Source organism: Narcine bancroftii, chromosome 11 (assembly GCF_036971445.1).
Source record: "Narcine bancroftii isolate sNarBan1 chromosome 11, sNarBan1.hap1, whole genome shotgun sequence".
Lineage (NCBI taxonomy): Eukaryota > Metazoa > Chordata > Chondrichthyes > Torpediniformes > Narcinidae > Narcine > Narcine bancroftii.
In genome coordinates this window covers 94,283,942-94,300,015 of record NC_091479.1, presented here as the reverse complement: position 1 = coordinate 94,300,015, position 16,074 = coordinate 94,283,942, and the positions used below count along the sequence as shown (strand labels likewise).

Sequence of the window (16,074 nt, the reverse complement as noted above, 5' to 3'; positions counted from 1 at the left end):
ACGGACTTCTTTTAAAATAAAAAAAACTTTTTTTAAAATTTCACTCTGTTGTGTGTCCAGAAGCCCGTGTGTAGTACATTAAAACATAATATTAATGCCATCTATCGTGTCATTTTTCGAATTTATTTATCATAATTTTAAATAATGATTCCAATTTAGAATTAAACGGGAATGTTTCATTGCCCCCAAAAAAGCCCTTCCTTTTAAAATAACGGGGAAGGGGTTTATTTTAGTTCTTGATGCAGTCTCTGGGACATCTGTTGGATGTGGGCGGAATCTGACAGAGAAAGAGAGAGGGGCCGAAAGACAATCTTCTGCGCTGTGTGATCTTTTGATCGGACCAAGCCCGCCTACTGAAATTCCTCAATAAACAAAACTCGATTCCAGGATATTTTAACAAGGATATATATTTTTTACGTCTTCCTTTGTTTTTGATATCCATTCCCATCGTGGAACTTAAATTAATCTAAGCAGTGTCTTGGAAATTGAATGAGCTTTTTTTTTCTCAGGGGTTTCACGTTGATTATGTCCTTCTCCAAGATTTTAAACAGACGTTCCCATTTGAAGCGGGACGGCTTCTTTTGTATACACAAGCCAGAAAATAATTGCAACGACTTCCAGAATTTTAAATACCCTGCATTCACATATTTTTTTAAAAAAAGAGGCTGATAGTTCTATGCAAACACGACCACTCACGTTCACATTTAAAATACAGGATTCCCCTCCCCACCCCGCTCTGACAAGGAATAGCAGCGTCGTTATGCAAGTTTCAACTGCAATCTGCTTTTATTTGTTTTTTTTTGAGCCTCTACTTCCTCAGGAGTTTGCGGAGGAGCTAGTGGAGTTGTTCAAGTGAACCGGTACGGACTTGAAGGGCCGACATGGCCTGTTTCCGTGCTGTCAACGGTTACATGGTTATATGGTGCACCGTTCCCAGAGTCACTGCAATACTGGGTCGATGCGTGGAGTGGACGGAGCAAGCCCCTATTCCATCTCCCTGTTCCAAAAATCAGCTTAATATATAACCCCTAGATAAGGGACGTGTCAGATATTAAAATGATCTTAGCCAAAAAGCTGAGAATAAAATAAAAGCACGGTTCTGGAAATTTCCCGAGGTGAGTGTGTCCTGGATCACATCTGTAATGGAACCTCTACTGACTGTGATGTTTGTGCAGTGCACGGGGTCGAGGAGGCGCATCATGTGAACAATGTGCATTGGAATTGATGCGCAAATAGAGGTGGATTGATCTTTGAATGGATGTACCCCGGGATGGATATCCACCAAGAATGATTTTCATTGGAAATGTTGATACACCCATTTCTACTATAATGGAAGTGCTCCAGATATAAAGTGTTCAGGGACAGTTATCCACGGTGGTGACTGTGCATTGGGTGAAGATGCACTGGAACGGATACGATATTTATGTTGTCTGATGGATAATATATAATATACAGCGTAATAAATTCGTCTTTTTTTAAAAAAACTGGTTAAAATGACTTATTCTAGCTTCGTCAAAATATTGATTCAATCCATTGCAACGAGATTAAGATATGAATTCCATCTAATACAGTGAGATTATCAAATGCTTACCTAAATATTGACATCAGTTATCAAGGCGTTGAATTACCCGAAAGGGTCAATATGAAATCAGAAAAGAGTCTATCACAACCAAACCAATTGCGAAATCATTCCCTGCGCCCCTCAGTCTTTATTTAATTGGGGCATCTTTTTGCACAGCAATCACTCGCTGTCCGAAATCCACACCGTTGCTATCGATTTGTCTCAATAATGACATTGTCAGAATGATTTACTTCCGCCAGCTCTTCGTTCTCTCTGAGATTCGCTCTTCCAGTAAAGCCTGCCTCCCCCTTCTCGCTCACTCATCTCAGAAACAATTGAGCCTTCGTTAACAAGTGCAAAGACAATCGATCGAATAAGTACTTGCACGGTTTATTTTCAATTCAAACGTTTTAACTTCACTTTTAATGCATTTCACTGTGTTATGACATTAGGATACAGAATCCCAAACGATTCAAAATTTCTGCCAACGTTTATAAAAGTTTGGGGAAACTCTCCTGCGCATATTCAGGTCGATCCTCAAACGCCTTTCTCCCGGGTAAAGGGATTACATTGTATCAATGTGCATTTTATCAGCAGGTGCTGAACGAGTCTCACAAATGTTGTGGGACTACACCGGCGAATGTGACAAAGGTAGGTCTGTTTGTTCCCGGAGGGGCGTGGTGGGGAGACGGTGATTTTTTCCGCATGACGTGAGGAGTTGATCGATCGTTTGTTGAGGCAGGTTTCTTGACGGGGAGTCGTGATTTCTGAGACTGTTCGGATTGTGTTTACTCCTGAGTTTTGGACGACGTGGCGCACGCCATCTCACTGAGGCCGCTCCCTCAAACCCCCCCCCCCCCCACCCGCATTCCAACAATTCTCCGTCTTCACCCTGTTCGAAACCATTAGGTCTTGGCTTTCTCCGCCAGTCCAAGCTCCCATCTCTCCTTTAATCTCCCTTCCCTCTCGCCCAGCCACTTTCTCCGATAGAGATTCAAGTGAGGATTGATTGTAGAACCTTTGGCCAACCTGGTTATTCCTTAACAAACACCTCGTAACCCTCTTCCATCCAAGTCTCTTGAATGCCGCTAATGTTGCAGCCTCCACCACCACTCCTTCCAAAGCATTCCCAGGCACCCACAACGCTCTGTGTAAGAAACTTCCCCCGGGTGTCTCCCCTAAACTTTTTTTTTCCCTTAGTACAGATGCTCCTCCCGACCTGGCTGTCCACCTTTTGTCATTTACGTTTCCATGGAGCATTTCAGGGATTGAATGAATATTGTGTGTGGGGAGCTTTCCTGGATGCATTAAAAGGTGGCAGCTTTTTCGCTGCCTTTCGAGATGCAGAAGAATCTTCCAAATGACTTTTTGCTTTATTTTTCCAGAGGCATCTTGCGTGCTGAGGTTTGCATGGTGGGGTTGAGCCCTGGGACAGAAGTGGACGATTAGGATGGGGAGGGGGAGTGATTGGCAGGTTATCCCGGGGTGAGGAGGTGACAGCGGGGTGCAAGCGCGCGTGCGCGCTGCTGCCCTTTGCCAGAAGAGCTGGAGGGGAGGGGAGTCGTCTGGGGGTCGTGGTTCAGCAAAGAGTGACGTCAACGGCAGGCGGAGCGCTTCTTTAAAGGGGCCGCTGCAGCACCATCTCCGCGACTCAGGGCGAGCGCGGCATGTGGCAGCGTTGAGAAGTGACAAGTCAGAGTCTCCCACTGCCCTCAGAGAAATGAGGCGGTCGTGCCTGCTCCACTTGCCCCTGTTCCTGCTCCTGGACTCTGCCTTCTCCCAGCCAAGGAAAGGCGGCTGCCCATCTCCCTGTCGGTGCGAAGAAGACGGCGTGCTGATGCGAGTCGACTGCTCGGACCGGGGGCTGTCGACGATCCCTGCAAATCTCAGCAGCTTGACCTCTTATCTGTAAGTGCATTTGATGCCCCAGATTGCATTCATTTTGGCTTGACAGTGTGATAATGCTAGATCTTTAATGAGTGAAGGAGTTGTAGTTATTCGTTGCCCTGGAATAAAAGTAACTTAGACATTTTAAGCGCTCTAACTGGTGTTTATTTACAGCTCCCACCTTCTTTGCAATGAAATAAACATCACTTTTAGCCAGTTCAACCACGTGGGTCGAAAAATCGGGACACCTGTGAGCAAATGGGTGGGTGGGGGGCATGGGACAGAACTCTACTGATGTGAGATAGGCTCAGACGCCGCTGCCGAGCCGCGCAGACAGAGACGACGTGCAAGCATAAGTGACCCGGAGCAGAGTTAAGAGCAATTTGGGGACGAATGCAAAAAACAAACTGCCCTCAAAAGAGACTTAAAAACTCAATGCTGGAGAAACGCAGCAGGTCAAACAATGTATGTAGCAAATATAAAGATACAGAACCAACGCTTCGGCGTTGACTGAGCACTTCTTCAAGGTATGAAGGGCTCAAGTCCGAAACGTTGGTTCTGTATCGTTTGCTACATAAAGGACCTGCTGCAACATTGTCTTCAGCCACGGTGTCTGCAGACTTTCGTGTTATACTTCAAAAGAGGCTCGACTTCTTTCCAAGCAATCAATAGATGTGCTCTCTGGAACCATTTTATTGTGGGGAGGGATGTGTGACTGTGAACTGGGTTGATTTATTGGGGGTCAGCAGACAAATCATTCGCTGTTGTGACACCAAAAGATGGGTTTTTTTTAAAAAAAGGGAATAATAACTTTAAACCAAGCGGAATGCTTGAAAAAGCAAGTAAAGACGCCAGAGACGGGGGAAAGAAGCCGTGCTACTCAAATTGAACAGTTGTAAATGGGTTGGGACGGGCATGACTGGAGTGAAACACGAACGTCTACAGAACAGGTTGAAGAACTGAGCGTTTTGGCTGGAGTGTATGGCTTTTTGCACCGCGGGATGATCTGATTTTGAACGACTTGTTCGGTCAAGTGTATGCCAAGATGGGCTGTGATTATATAAATTAGAAACAGTTGCGATTGCCCGTTTTATTCTGGACAACCTGCCTGTGTGCTCATACTCCCTTGCATGTTGACCGGTTCGGTGTTGACCGACGTAACGTGATACTCTTCCCGCTTGCGGAGTCAAGTGTTACCTTCCAGCTCACATTTGGAATCGTGCGGAAACGCCCAAGGCTTTGCCCGGCACCCAAGTCTGTGGTTAACCGCAAACGGTTTAACTGAGGGATTTTTCAGAGACGGAATTGAAATAAACACGAATTGGAGAGCAGAAATAAAATAGAGCGAGAAGGGCTCAGGTCCGAATAGTCGGGAATGTAGCTTTACCTCCAATGGAGAGGCTGCGAGACCGGCCTCAACATTTCTGCGCGTTTACAAGAAAGTGAGCGAAGCAGCTTTTAAGTTGCAGTACTAACGCGAAATATCAGATTTAGATGCTTAGCATTCAGCAAACTCGTAATCTCTGATTTCTGCACTGAAGACAAATATAAAATCCGCCTCCAGTGCGAATTAATTGAGTGTGTTGGAATAAAATATTTTAAAGTTTGCCTGCTCCCGGTAACCAAATGCAGCTCCCGTTCGAACAGTCGTTTTCTATTCGGGAGTGCCCGAAGCCGATGCGTTTGTCCCGGGCTTTGCCGATCATTTCCACGGGGGAAGGGTGCCCTGGTCAAAACAGACGCTGGGGGGATCACCCCCTCATTGGTGATATTCAAACGGGTCCTTCAGAATTCGACTTCAAGAACAAATAGAGACGTGGACCGTCTGAGGGAATCCTTTCTGAAATAAATCCTGAATCAATGAATTGAAAGGAAACGAACAGCAACACACTCTAAACTCAAGGATTGAGATTATAGAACAGTGGAAAACTCCAGAAAGTGGGTAAAAATCCCATTGCCAGCACTGCTTGGAAAAAGGGTTTTTCTGCTGTCCTTGTATCCAGATTTGGGTTGAAACGTTCTGGGGAGTCGAGGGGAAGACTTATCTCGTTAAACTTAAAAGTCTGGATGAAAAGTAAAACACAAAAGTCTGCATTCACTGGTCAAACTCCGCAGGTGAAGCAGTATATTTTATGTAGCAAAGATAAAGATACATAAATAATGTTTCAGGCTTGAATCCTACATTTTGCTCATGCCTTGAGGAAGGGCTCAAGCCCGAAACGTTGGTTGTTTGTGTATCTTTGCGACATAAAGTACACTGTTTGGTCTTCTGAGTTAATCCAACATTGTGCTTTTAATACAAGTCTCAGTTCTTTGATTGATGTATGCTGCAATTCATGATATAAATTCAGCCAGGGGTTCAGACTAGCATGTCCGCGTTTAATTTCGGTTTTGCCGATCTCTGGGCCAGCTTCAGAAACACCACCGTTATCCAGCGCCCTGGAACCGGCGAGAGGGCTTTTCAAACCGGTTTCCACTTAAATAAGCAGTAGTAAGGAATCGATTGTGTTTCACTTTCTTGAGAGTGGGGGATGCAGGGAGGGGGCTGCAGTTTTTTTTTAAAATAGCTCTTTCTCTCCTAATGCAGAAATCTTGGACATCAGTGTTAGAATTGCAGGAATCTGAAAGGGGACATTCATGTTGTCCGTTCTCGTGTGGGTGCGATGAATCGGTTGAGCGTCGTTAACTTAATTTGGGAAATACAGAACAAATAGTGTTCTTGAAGCAGTTCGGACAAATGCATGTTTCATGGAAATAAATAACATGATTGTGTAAAATGGGTTAATAATAACTCATTCCTTAGATTTCTGTGGGATAATGAATAGCTTTATATTTACTAATGTTCCATTTGAAAGGATGCGCACGTGAGTTTGCCTCTGACCCGATACATCAATCGTTTACCTCGAATAGAAGATAAAGGAGATATAAATATGTTGGTTCCTGAGCAAGTTATCCTGAATAGCCCCTTGTTAAAATGCGATGGGAAGGGGGGGTTGCAGCAAAGTCGTGCTATGAATTCCAATGGAATTATAATCGGGGTAAGTGGTTTGGGTCCTGGTTCCTTCTTCAGGTCCCGAATTCACACACAAGAAGCGGGTTGTTCCGTTCATATGGTGAATAATGTTGCACATTATCTCCAGCGTCAGTTTGATGGACAGGAAGACAGAGAAAGCATCAGGTCCTGTGTTGTGACCACACAATGGAAGAAATGCACGGTGGAGATTTGGAGCACGGGGTGAGAAGTGGACTGCGAAAGGCAGCCTGGCTCCAATGGTGAAAGTGTGGCTCACACTGAGCACGAACTTGCAATTCTCACCAGCCACCTCCCACCCCCTCTGGAAACCAGCCGCCGTAGCAGCTCTCTCTCTCTCTCCCCCCCCTCTCTCTCTCTGTCCCCACCCCTCCCCCTCTCCCCCCCCCCCCCCCTCTCTCTCTCTCTCTCTCTCTCTCTCTCTGTGAAGTGAAACAGAAAAGTTTGCGGACTCTGGGTTGAGCGCGGGAGAAACTCAGCCGGTCACACGGCCTCGGTAAGGAAATGAAGGAGGAGCACAGGTGGATATGGATAGGAGGGGGTATCTCTCTGAATGGAGAGGGAGCTGAAGGCAAGGAGACAGGGACATGGAAAGAGAGACTCTGGGAGGGCTTTAACAGAAACTTGAGAAGTCATTGTTAATGCCACTTGAGAATGCCCAGGCAGAAAATTAGGTGTTCTCTCTCCAATTTGTGAGTAGCCTTAGTTTGGCAGTGCATGCGGTCATAGATAGACTTGTCAGTGAGGGAATGGTGTGTGAAATTCAAGGGGTTGGCCACTCATTGCAGTAGACAGGGTGAAGGTGCTCAATGAAATGATCTCCCAGACTCTCCAGTGTGGAGGCCACAGTGGGAGCACCGCATGCAGGAGGTGACCCTTCCAGGTTCACAGCTGATTGGGGCCCTGAATGCTGGTGGCAGAGGAGTTGTGGGGAGGGGAGAGAGGAATGGGCAGGGGGAGGAGCACAGGCTAACAAGAGGTCATAGGTGGATACAGGTGGGAGGGTAGATTAGAGGGAAAAAAAGATAAGTGATAGGAAGAGAAGGTAGTAGGTCTCTGATTGGAGAGGGAAAGAAGGGTAAGGAGCTGGTGGAGAGATGAGGGATAGGGAACGAGACTCTAGGGGTTTAAAAGAGCTACAATGAAGAGTCGCCTTGTTACTTGCAGGCCAGTAAGTAGAAATTGAGATACATAACCTGCTGATGGATGCTTCAGAGAATGAGAATAAAGAAAATATGGAGAGAAAAATGAATTGTTTATAAAACAGAAGTAAAAAAAAACAAGCAAGATAATTTTACTCAGTTCCATCAATCCTCCTAACATGGATACATTTAACTCTTAATTAACACATTATGCATGTTCTGAGAATGGTCTCTAACATTGTTATGACAGCAAAAGAACTAATTTGGAATTTTTTGAACATCTTCCACATTTTTTTTTAAATGAAAAGTACTTCAAAGCTGCCGAATTGATTTTCAGAATTGGTTGCTATGAAAATTAGGCAGATTTTTAGCAGTTAATTAGCACAGAGCAAGAAATAAGTGGTCAGTTCTGTTGTTGTTTACGTTGATGAACAAATTTTCCTGTGGTCGCTTCATCCCACTGGATCCTTTAAAGGACAAGGAAACTGGCCCTTGATGCACCAGATGCTCTTAACCATCAACCACCAATTTATACCAATTTTTCATTCATCCCATTTTATTAGTGATTTAGATTTGCATAGCACAACTTGGATCCATGTGTCTTAGCCATGTGCCTTAATCTTCTGGACCAGCCTGTCCTGTGGAACCTTGTCAAATGCCTTGTCGAGGTCCATATAGACACTTTCTACTGCCCTACCTTCATCTCTTTTCTTAGTTTCCCCTCCCCCCTCAAAAAGCTCAGCAGGATTTTTCCTGCACGCCCCTGCCTTTCGAAATGGGCATACTTTTAATCCATCAATTTCCTCACCATGATGGAAAGTGCACTGAGATGTGGTCGAGTACTCTATATGGTGGAAGGGGCATTTTTCAGTGTGGGGGGGGGGCTGTGACCAGTGGAACGCATGAGGGTTCATTACCAGACATATAGATGAATGATCTGGACAAGGATATTTGTGGAAAGGTCAGTAAGTTTGCTGATGGAGTGGAAATATGTGGATGGTGAAGAGGGTTACCTGGGTTCGTAATGGGATCAAGACCCAATGGGGAAATGACAGATGCAGTTCAATGCGGAGAAGTGTAAGGTACATCAAACCATGGCTGGACTTAGTCTGCTGAGGATAGTGCCCAAAAGAGCATGGAGCCCATTCAGAGCCAGCTCTTCAGCGCTTGACGTCCTGCTTTGCGGAAACTGCCAAAATGTTTGGCCTGGAAGTCAGCCTGAAGAAAACTGAGGTCCTCCATCAGCCAGCTCCCCACCATGACTACCAGCCCCCCCACATCTCCATCGGGCACACAAAACTCAAAACGGTCAACCAGTTTACCTATCTCGGCTGCACCATTTCATCAGATGCAAGGATCGACAATGAGATAGACAACAGACTCGCCAAGGCAAATAGCGCCTTTGGAAGACTACACAAAAGGGTCTGGAAAAACAACCAACTGAAAAACCTCACAAAGATAAGCGTATACAGAGCCGTTGTCATACCCACACTCCTGTTCGGCTCTGAATCATGGGTCCTCTACCGGCATCACCTACGGCTCCTAGAACGCTTCCACCAGCGTTGTCTCCGCTCCATCCTCAACATCCATTGGAGTGCTTTCATCCCTAACGTCGAAGTACTCGAGATGGCAGAGGTCGACAGCATCGAGTCCATGCTGCTGAAGATCCAGCTGCACTGGGTGGGTCACGTCTCCAGAATGGAGGACCATCGCCTTCCCAAGATCGTGTTATATGGCGAGCTCTCCACTGGCCACCGTGACAGAGGTGCACCAAAGAAAAGGTACAAGGACTGCCTAAAGAAATCTCTTGGTGCCTGCCACATTGACCACCGCCAGTGGGCTGATATCGCCTCAAACTGTGCATCTTGGCGCCTCACAATTTGGCGGGCAGCAACCTCCTTTGAAGAAGACCGCAGAGCCCACCTCACTGACAAAAGGCAAAGGAGGAAAAACCCAACACCCAACCCCAACCAACCAATTTTCCCCTGCAGCCACTGCAACCGTGTCTGCCTGTCCCGCATCGGACTTGTCAGCCACAAACGAGCCTGCAGTTGACATGGACTTTTTACCCCCTCCATAAATCTTCGTCCGCGAAGCCAAGCCAAAGACAGGGACCTAATTGTGCAGACACATTACTCTTTAAAGATGGCTGCACAGGTGGACAGAGTAGTGAAGAGAGTGTTTAGGATGTATGATTTTATCAGTCGGAACATCAAATACAAGTGCTAGGACATCACCTTGTTGCACAAGGTGTTGCTAAAGTCACACTTGGAATATTGCGTGCAATTTTGATCACATCGCTGTAGGAATGATATTTTAAAGTGGGAAGAGGTCAGAATTGTTACCAGGATTAGGGAAGTTGAGTTACCATGAGAGACTGGAAGCACCAGGTCTGTTTTCCTTAGAGTGCGGGAGATTGGGAGGGGATTTTATTGAGGTTAATAAAATCGTGAGGGGGATTGGTATGGGGAATAGTGCAGCCTGTTCCCGAGAGTGGGAGAATCGAAGATGAGAGGGATAATGGGATGATGGTGGGATTTAGAAGGGATGTGAGGAGACCGTTTTTATTGAGAATGGTGGGCATATGGAATGAACTACCGAAGTGGTTGAGGCAGAAATATTAGGGTAGCACAGTTTGCCTAGTGATTAGCACAACGTTATTACAGCGCCACAGATCTGGACCGGGGTTCAGAACCTGTGATGTCTGCAAGGAGTTTGTATGTTCTCCCCATATCTGCATGGGTTCTCCCTGGACGCTCTAGTTTCCTCCCACTGTTCAAAATGGGGGTTGTCAGTCATTTGGGTGACATGAGCTCATGGGCCCAAAGGGCCTGTTGCCATGCTGTATGTCTTAAGTTAAACTTAATTACTTAGTTTATTACTTTATTTCCTTTTCTGTTGAAGAGAGTATGTTGCCCTCTCTTGAACTCTTATGCTATCTATTAGTAATTTAGTTTGCTTTTGTTAAGTTTTACAACTTTTGCTCTTGTTCTACACCCAAAATTGTGATATATTAATGAGTTATTCACTCTGTAGACTTTGTACAGCTCCTTTTGGAGAATTTGCAACTTTGTTTTGTGGAATTAAATCCAGATTTAATTGCAAATTCACCTTCTTGGTTTAAAATAAATCAGGCTGACCCCTCAGCAGTCATTCTCTAATTAGGGTCCAGCACAAAATCAAAACACTACTTCCATGAATAGAGATGATCTCTAATTTGCTATTTTAAATTAATATAAGACTCCTATAACTAATTAACATTGCAGGGTTGATTTATTAATGTTCACCTTTGTGTTGTTACAAGATTCGTTCTACAGTTTTTCTAAAGTTGTCTTTAATGACAGATTACCTGAGTCCATTAAGTGGAAATATTTAGGCAGTTTACAATGGCAGTGTTGATCATTGAAAGGGTACCTTACTGAAGAAATGTTATTTTTATTTATATGTGCTTCCCCTTCCTTTTATTCCTTCCTGTTCCCAAGGGTTGATGTCAACCTTTTTGATCCAACAGATTGTCTCAGTGGCTATTCTTCATCTCTGACTATGTCCAGGGAATGTTGGTGTATTTAAATATAATGTATCACCAATGACCATCATCCTTTTTACACATAGTGCCTATACACTTTCTATGAATGGCTTGCCATTTCACATTACTGTCAAAGGTGTTCATTGCAACCGAATGCCAGCAAACATAGGGGATGACAAGGTTAGATGTGGCTTTGATGCTCCTGAGAGTACTTGACCTGCTAATACTCTTCCATAAATTCATTCACGAGAATTGATCTACTGGACTTGGAGAGGATTTTGAAATCCAAAGAGAAGATCAATGAACAAGTAGAGGAGAAAATAGGTAAGGCAAAATGTAAGTTCGTCATTTCTTTTTGAGAACGAGAAAGTAATGAATGAAAAGCCACAAATCATCCAACTTAGCTAAGTGTTCTCTTCGACGTGGTGCAAATTATTACACATTCCTGTTCCTAATGAAAATGCTACTTTAAAATGTGTTTTAGTACCCTAGTTTATCTTAAAACTTCAAAGTCTCACTTTCATTTTACACTTTGTCAACAGCTTTGAACTCTCTTCCCATAGTATTGGCTTTAGGTTATTATAAAACTCTCATTGTTTACATTAATTAATTAAAATTTTAATTGAAATTTTATTATATGATATTTCCAGTTTGCAGGGATAACTTTTGATTTTATATAATTAGGCTAAGATGAAAATTATATGAAGCTATAGTTTGAACAACAAATTCAAATAATTAATTGTCAGCAATGTGGTTTAAAAAGATTCCTATCCTTACAGATATGATTTACATCTGGTGGGAAAATATCTATGTTTGGAAGGGTAAACTAATATTGAAGGAACTACGATGCGACACAGTTCCATGTCTTGGATCTTTTAAGATTAAATTCTTCACTGGGCACACAGTTTCTGCAGCTCATGAATTTTATTGAACACTACAGAAAAACATTGATGTGTAGTTCACCTAACTGTGTTTGTTTTACAGCTTAATAGTCTCTGCTGGTAGCCTTGGATGTGTATTCAATTCATTAACATTGAATCAACAATTAGAGCTTCTTTCTTCCTTTCTTTAGTGGGATTAATGGATATTGGCAGGGTTAGTACATCCACCAGTGCAACCTCTTGCTGAGAAAGCTAGCAAGCTTGACTAATTCCCAGCGGCACGAACTTCATGACTTTATTCTGTGCTTTTAGGTTTGACTGAGGGGTTTAAAGGTAATGACACCATGCTGTTGCCTTTGTAAATGGGGAAGTTTGCATAATTATGCATTGTACATTTACCAAATGGGAACTTCACGTTAAATTGCGATGTGAGGTGCTCCAATATTGTATTAAAAGAAAATGTTATGCATGCTATCATGTTAAATTTGGAATGTATTTATTTTCTGAGCAACCAAGTTTTTCAACAAAAAAATATTTGTTTTCAATTGTCTTTTTAACTTGCACATTCAATAAGATTTATGGACCAACCTGGAGAAAATAAAACATTGCAAGTATTGTTTCCTTTTAACAAGACTGTCAAATGGCTATTGATCAGAGAAGAGTTAAATACATACAAAAGACTGTGCCCAAACATTGGCCTGACAAATGACAATCCTGCCCATTTATTACGATTTTCCTTCTTTTTTTTAAAAAAAAGTGGAATTGCCAAAAGAAAGAAAATACTGGCTGAATCGCATTCTCTAGTTCCTAATTAACAGCTTTGGCCTGTAAGAGAGACCCTCTGACTATGGCATGAAATGTTACAGCTGCATTGTTCTTCCGCTTCATCAGTTTGCTGAAAAGTCGACTGGACGTTGGCAGTGCTGTTAAAAGGAAATTCAATAGGTGTTTTGTATTGTGCCAACTGAAGTGAAAGAAGGCAGTGATTAAACTTTCAAATGGGCAGCTGCAATCTGCTCGTTAAATATGAGATTTACAGTTAACTCGTAGTAATTACATATAAATAAAAACAGCAGGAAACAATTTCTTTTTCTATGGATGGGAGATTGAGGCAGTTATAAAATGCAAGTGAACTGAATCCTAGTTGAAATATTTTTAATCTACCTCAAGTGATTTTACAAGGTAAAATTGGTGTTTAAAAACCAATTTGAGTTTAATTTGTATTGTGAACTATTTAAGTGTAAGGCAACTTTGGGAACAAGCATTCAACCGAACATAGACTTTGATTAAACTCAGAATTCTACGAACGTTGTTTTTACTGTTTGTGTCCTTTTTAAATACAGCATTAAATCTTGTGTGAACAACACTATAGTAATGAGGAAAGATGACATTTATCTTTAACCATATAGAACTTGCTCATGTTCCTGAAATGCAATTTACAAAGATGTCAATTTTGATGTTTGAAGTGTTAGCGAAAAAGTTAGAAGTTCCCACCGCACAAAGGCTGAACTAAGGGACGTTGGTCACTGTATAAGAACCATTGTCCTGGTCACTGTGTCAGTTAGAAACCGAGTCCAGCCTGGTCGTGGGAAATGCCTACATATCTGACACTAGACTCATTTCTTTGAAAAAGGGGTGGAATAGAAAGTGTGGTAATATTACTGTTGCATTCCAATCAGCCATGGTCTGCCTAATTTTCTTTGATCTGTAAGATAAACTAATTTTCTTATATGCTGGACAAAAGTAGTTAGCTATGTAATGCTTTTATGTTGTCTGAATGGTGTATAGAGAGAGGGCAGGAATAGTAATGGTGGGAGCACAAGCTTTCTCTCAAACCCATCCACAGTCACCACTGCTTTGAAATCAGAACCACAAGGAAAGGCTATCAGAATGGCATCCACTGTGTAGTCTTTCCTGATTGGTAACTTGCAAAAGAAGGAGCAGGCTAAAATGAAGTTCATTTAGCCAAATGTTTTCGGTTGCCTGAATAACCAACTATGATAATTAGATTACATGTGTGAAAACACTTCGGGGTATGCATTGAGTTTCTTCAGGTCTTGCTTCATTACTAGGTGGGGGACTTATTAATTTTTCTTCAGTGCTTAGACATTTGTATATGCATGCTGTAAGAAAGTCTTTCTTTATTCTGCCTCTAAAACGTATAGAAATAAATTCTTTTAAAAAAAAGTATATCAAGCAAATAGCAGAGAAATGAATGGTTTCAGGAATATAGATTTTAGCTTAACCTGGGTGGATATTTTTTCCTGACCAAGGGACATAAAAGAGATGGTTGACTAAGTGAACTGAGTAAAATACCAGAAAATAGATTGGCTTGATAGTGGGTTTTGAGATGAACCAATGCTCACTGACAAAATTGATCAGGAGACGATCAAACATCAGTGAAGATCTGTCCTGAGGCCTGCATGTCATTGCAATCATGGAAAAGGCTCGCCAGTGGCTATACTTCATGATAACTTTGAGGAGTATGTCACCAAAGACTCTTGGAAGTTTCTACTAGAGAGCATTCTGTTTGGTTGCATCACTGTCTGGTATGGAGGTGCCAATGCACAGGGCAGGAAAAAAACTAGTGTTCTGAACTTGGCCAGCATTGTTCATGGGCATCAATCTTCATTCCATCGAGGGCATCTACAAGAGGTGGTGTCTTAAGAAAGCAATCTCTATCATCAAGAACCCTCACGATCCAGGCCATGCCTCTTCAAACTGCTGCCATCGTGAAGGGGGTCCGAAGACGAGCATCCAGCAGGCCAAAGACAGCTTCTTCCCCCTTAGCCATCTGAATCAACAAAGAACCACAGACACTCCCTCACTTTCTCTTCTGTAGCACTAATTTATCTTTTTTTAAATGCAGTTTGTAGCAATAAATACTGCAAAGCAACTTTTGTGACTTGTTCATGACAATAAATTCTGATTCGGGCTCCTGTATGTTTTTCATATATTGTGTGAATCAATTGCCATGAAGACTCCAAAAAGTTGCATTTTGTTTGGCAATTTGCAGTCAAAGTTTTATTTTGTTTACATTTGTCTTATTTCCTCCCTATCTATATTAATCTAGCACCTTTCCCGTGTGGAATGATTGATCACCATTGCAATATTGTTTTTGAAGTGTAGTGGCCTGTGTGCACATTACAAGAACTCTTTATCAGCAATGTGCTCATGAATAGGTGCACTCTTTGTCAAGGAAATATGACTACATTGGAATCGTGCAAGTGACTAGAGATTTCCTTAAGATGGCACGGTTAGTGTTGAGGTTAACCAGGACCAGGGTTTGAATCCAATGCTGTCTGTAAGACGTTTGTACATTCTCCCTTTACTGCTTGGGTTTCCTACCCTTCAACAATGTAGGTCATTTAGGTGTAAATTGGGCTGTAAGGGCCTATTAATGTGTTGTATGTCTAAATTTAAAAAAAAAATTTTGAAATGCTCCTGACAGCAGGAATCTCATCCAAAAAATGACATTCAGTTCAGGATGCGTTCAGTAACAGAAGAATGTGTTGACATTGTATATTGTGCTCCTGTGGGACTTGAACCTTGAAATGCTATCTAGTCATACATATGGATACCAGACCTTCAGCCATTAAATCTGGACAGAACATCAGATTCAGATTTCAGATTTATTGTCAGAGTACATACATGACATCACATACAACCCTGAGATTCTTTTTCCTGCAGGCGAGGCAGAATTACCTCTTACAGAGAGTGCAAAAAAAAACTGTACCTAGTGTATACATGTAAACAAATAAAGAACTGTAAACAAATTGCAATGCAGAATTTTTAAAAAATCAATAAAGTGCAAAACTAAGTCTCTGAGTCTGTTGTTGAGAGTCTGATGGTGGAGGGGAAGCAGCTATTCCTGAAATTGATTGTGCATACCTTGTGGTGCCTACACCTCTTTCCTGATGGTAGCAGTGAGAACAGAATGTTTTCTGGATGATGTAAATCCTTGCTGATTGCTGCTGCTCTCCAACGGCTGCATTCACTGTAGATGTTCTCTATAGTGGGGAGGGTTTTGCCTGTGATATCCTGGG

The 16,074-nt window shown here is 42.6% G+C and overlaps 1 protein-coding gene and 1 pseudogene across 1 annotated transcript in view; one reads left to right on the top strand and one right to left on the bottom strand.

The window, feature by feature from the left end:
- Window positions 1–917: 917 nt before the first annotated feature.
- On the bottom strand, window positions 918–1,086 carry LOC138746392 (U2 spliceosomal RNA; annotated as a pseudogene).
- A 2,183-nt stretch (window positions 1,087–3,269) lies between these two features.
- Window positions 3,270–16,074, top strand: part of LOC138746152 (leucine-rich repeat-containing G-protein coupled receptor 5-like) — a 123,463-nt gene continuing 110,658 nt past the window's right edge. Inside the window, exon 1 of the mRNA XM_069904067.1 lies at window positions 3,270–3,469. Within this exon, the coding sequence (XP_069760168.1) occupies window positions 3,282–3,469 (188 nt within the window). The 5' untranslated portion in view covers window positions 3,270–3,281. The remainder of the gene's footprint in view (window positions 3,470–16,074) is intronic.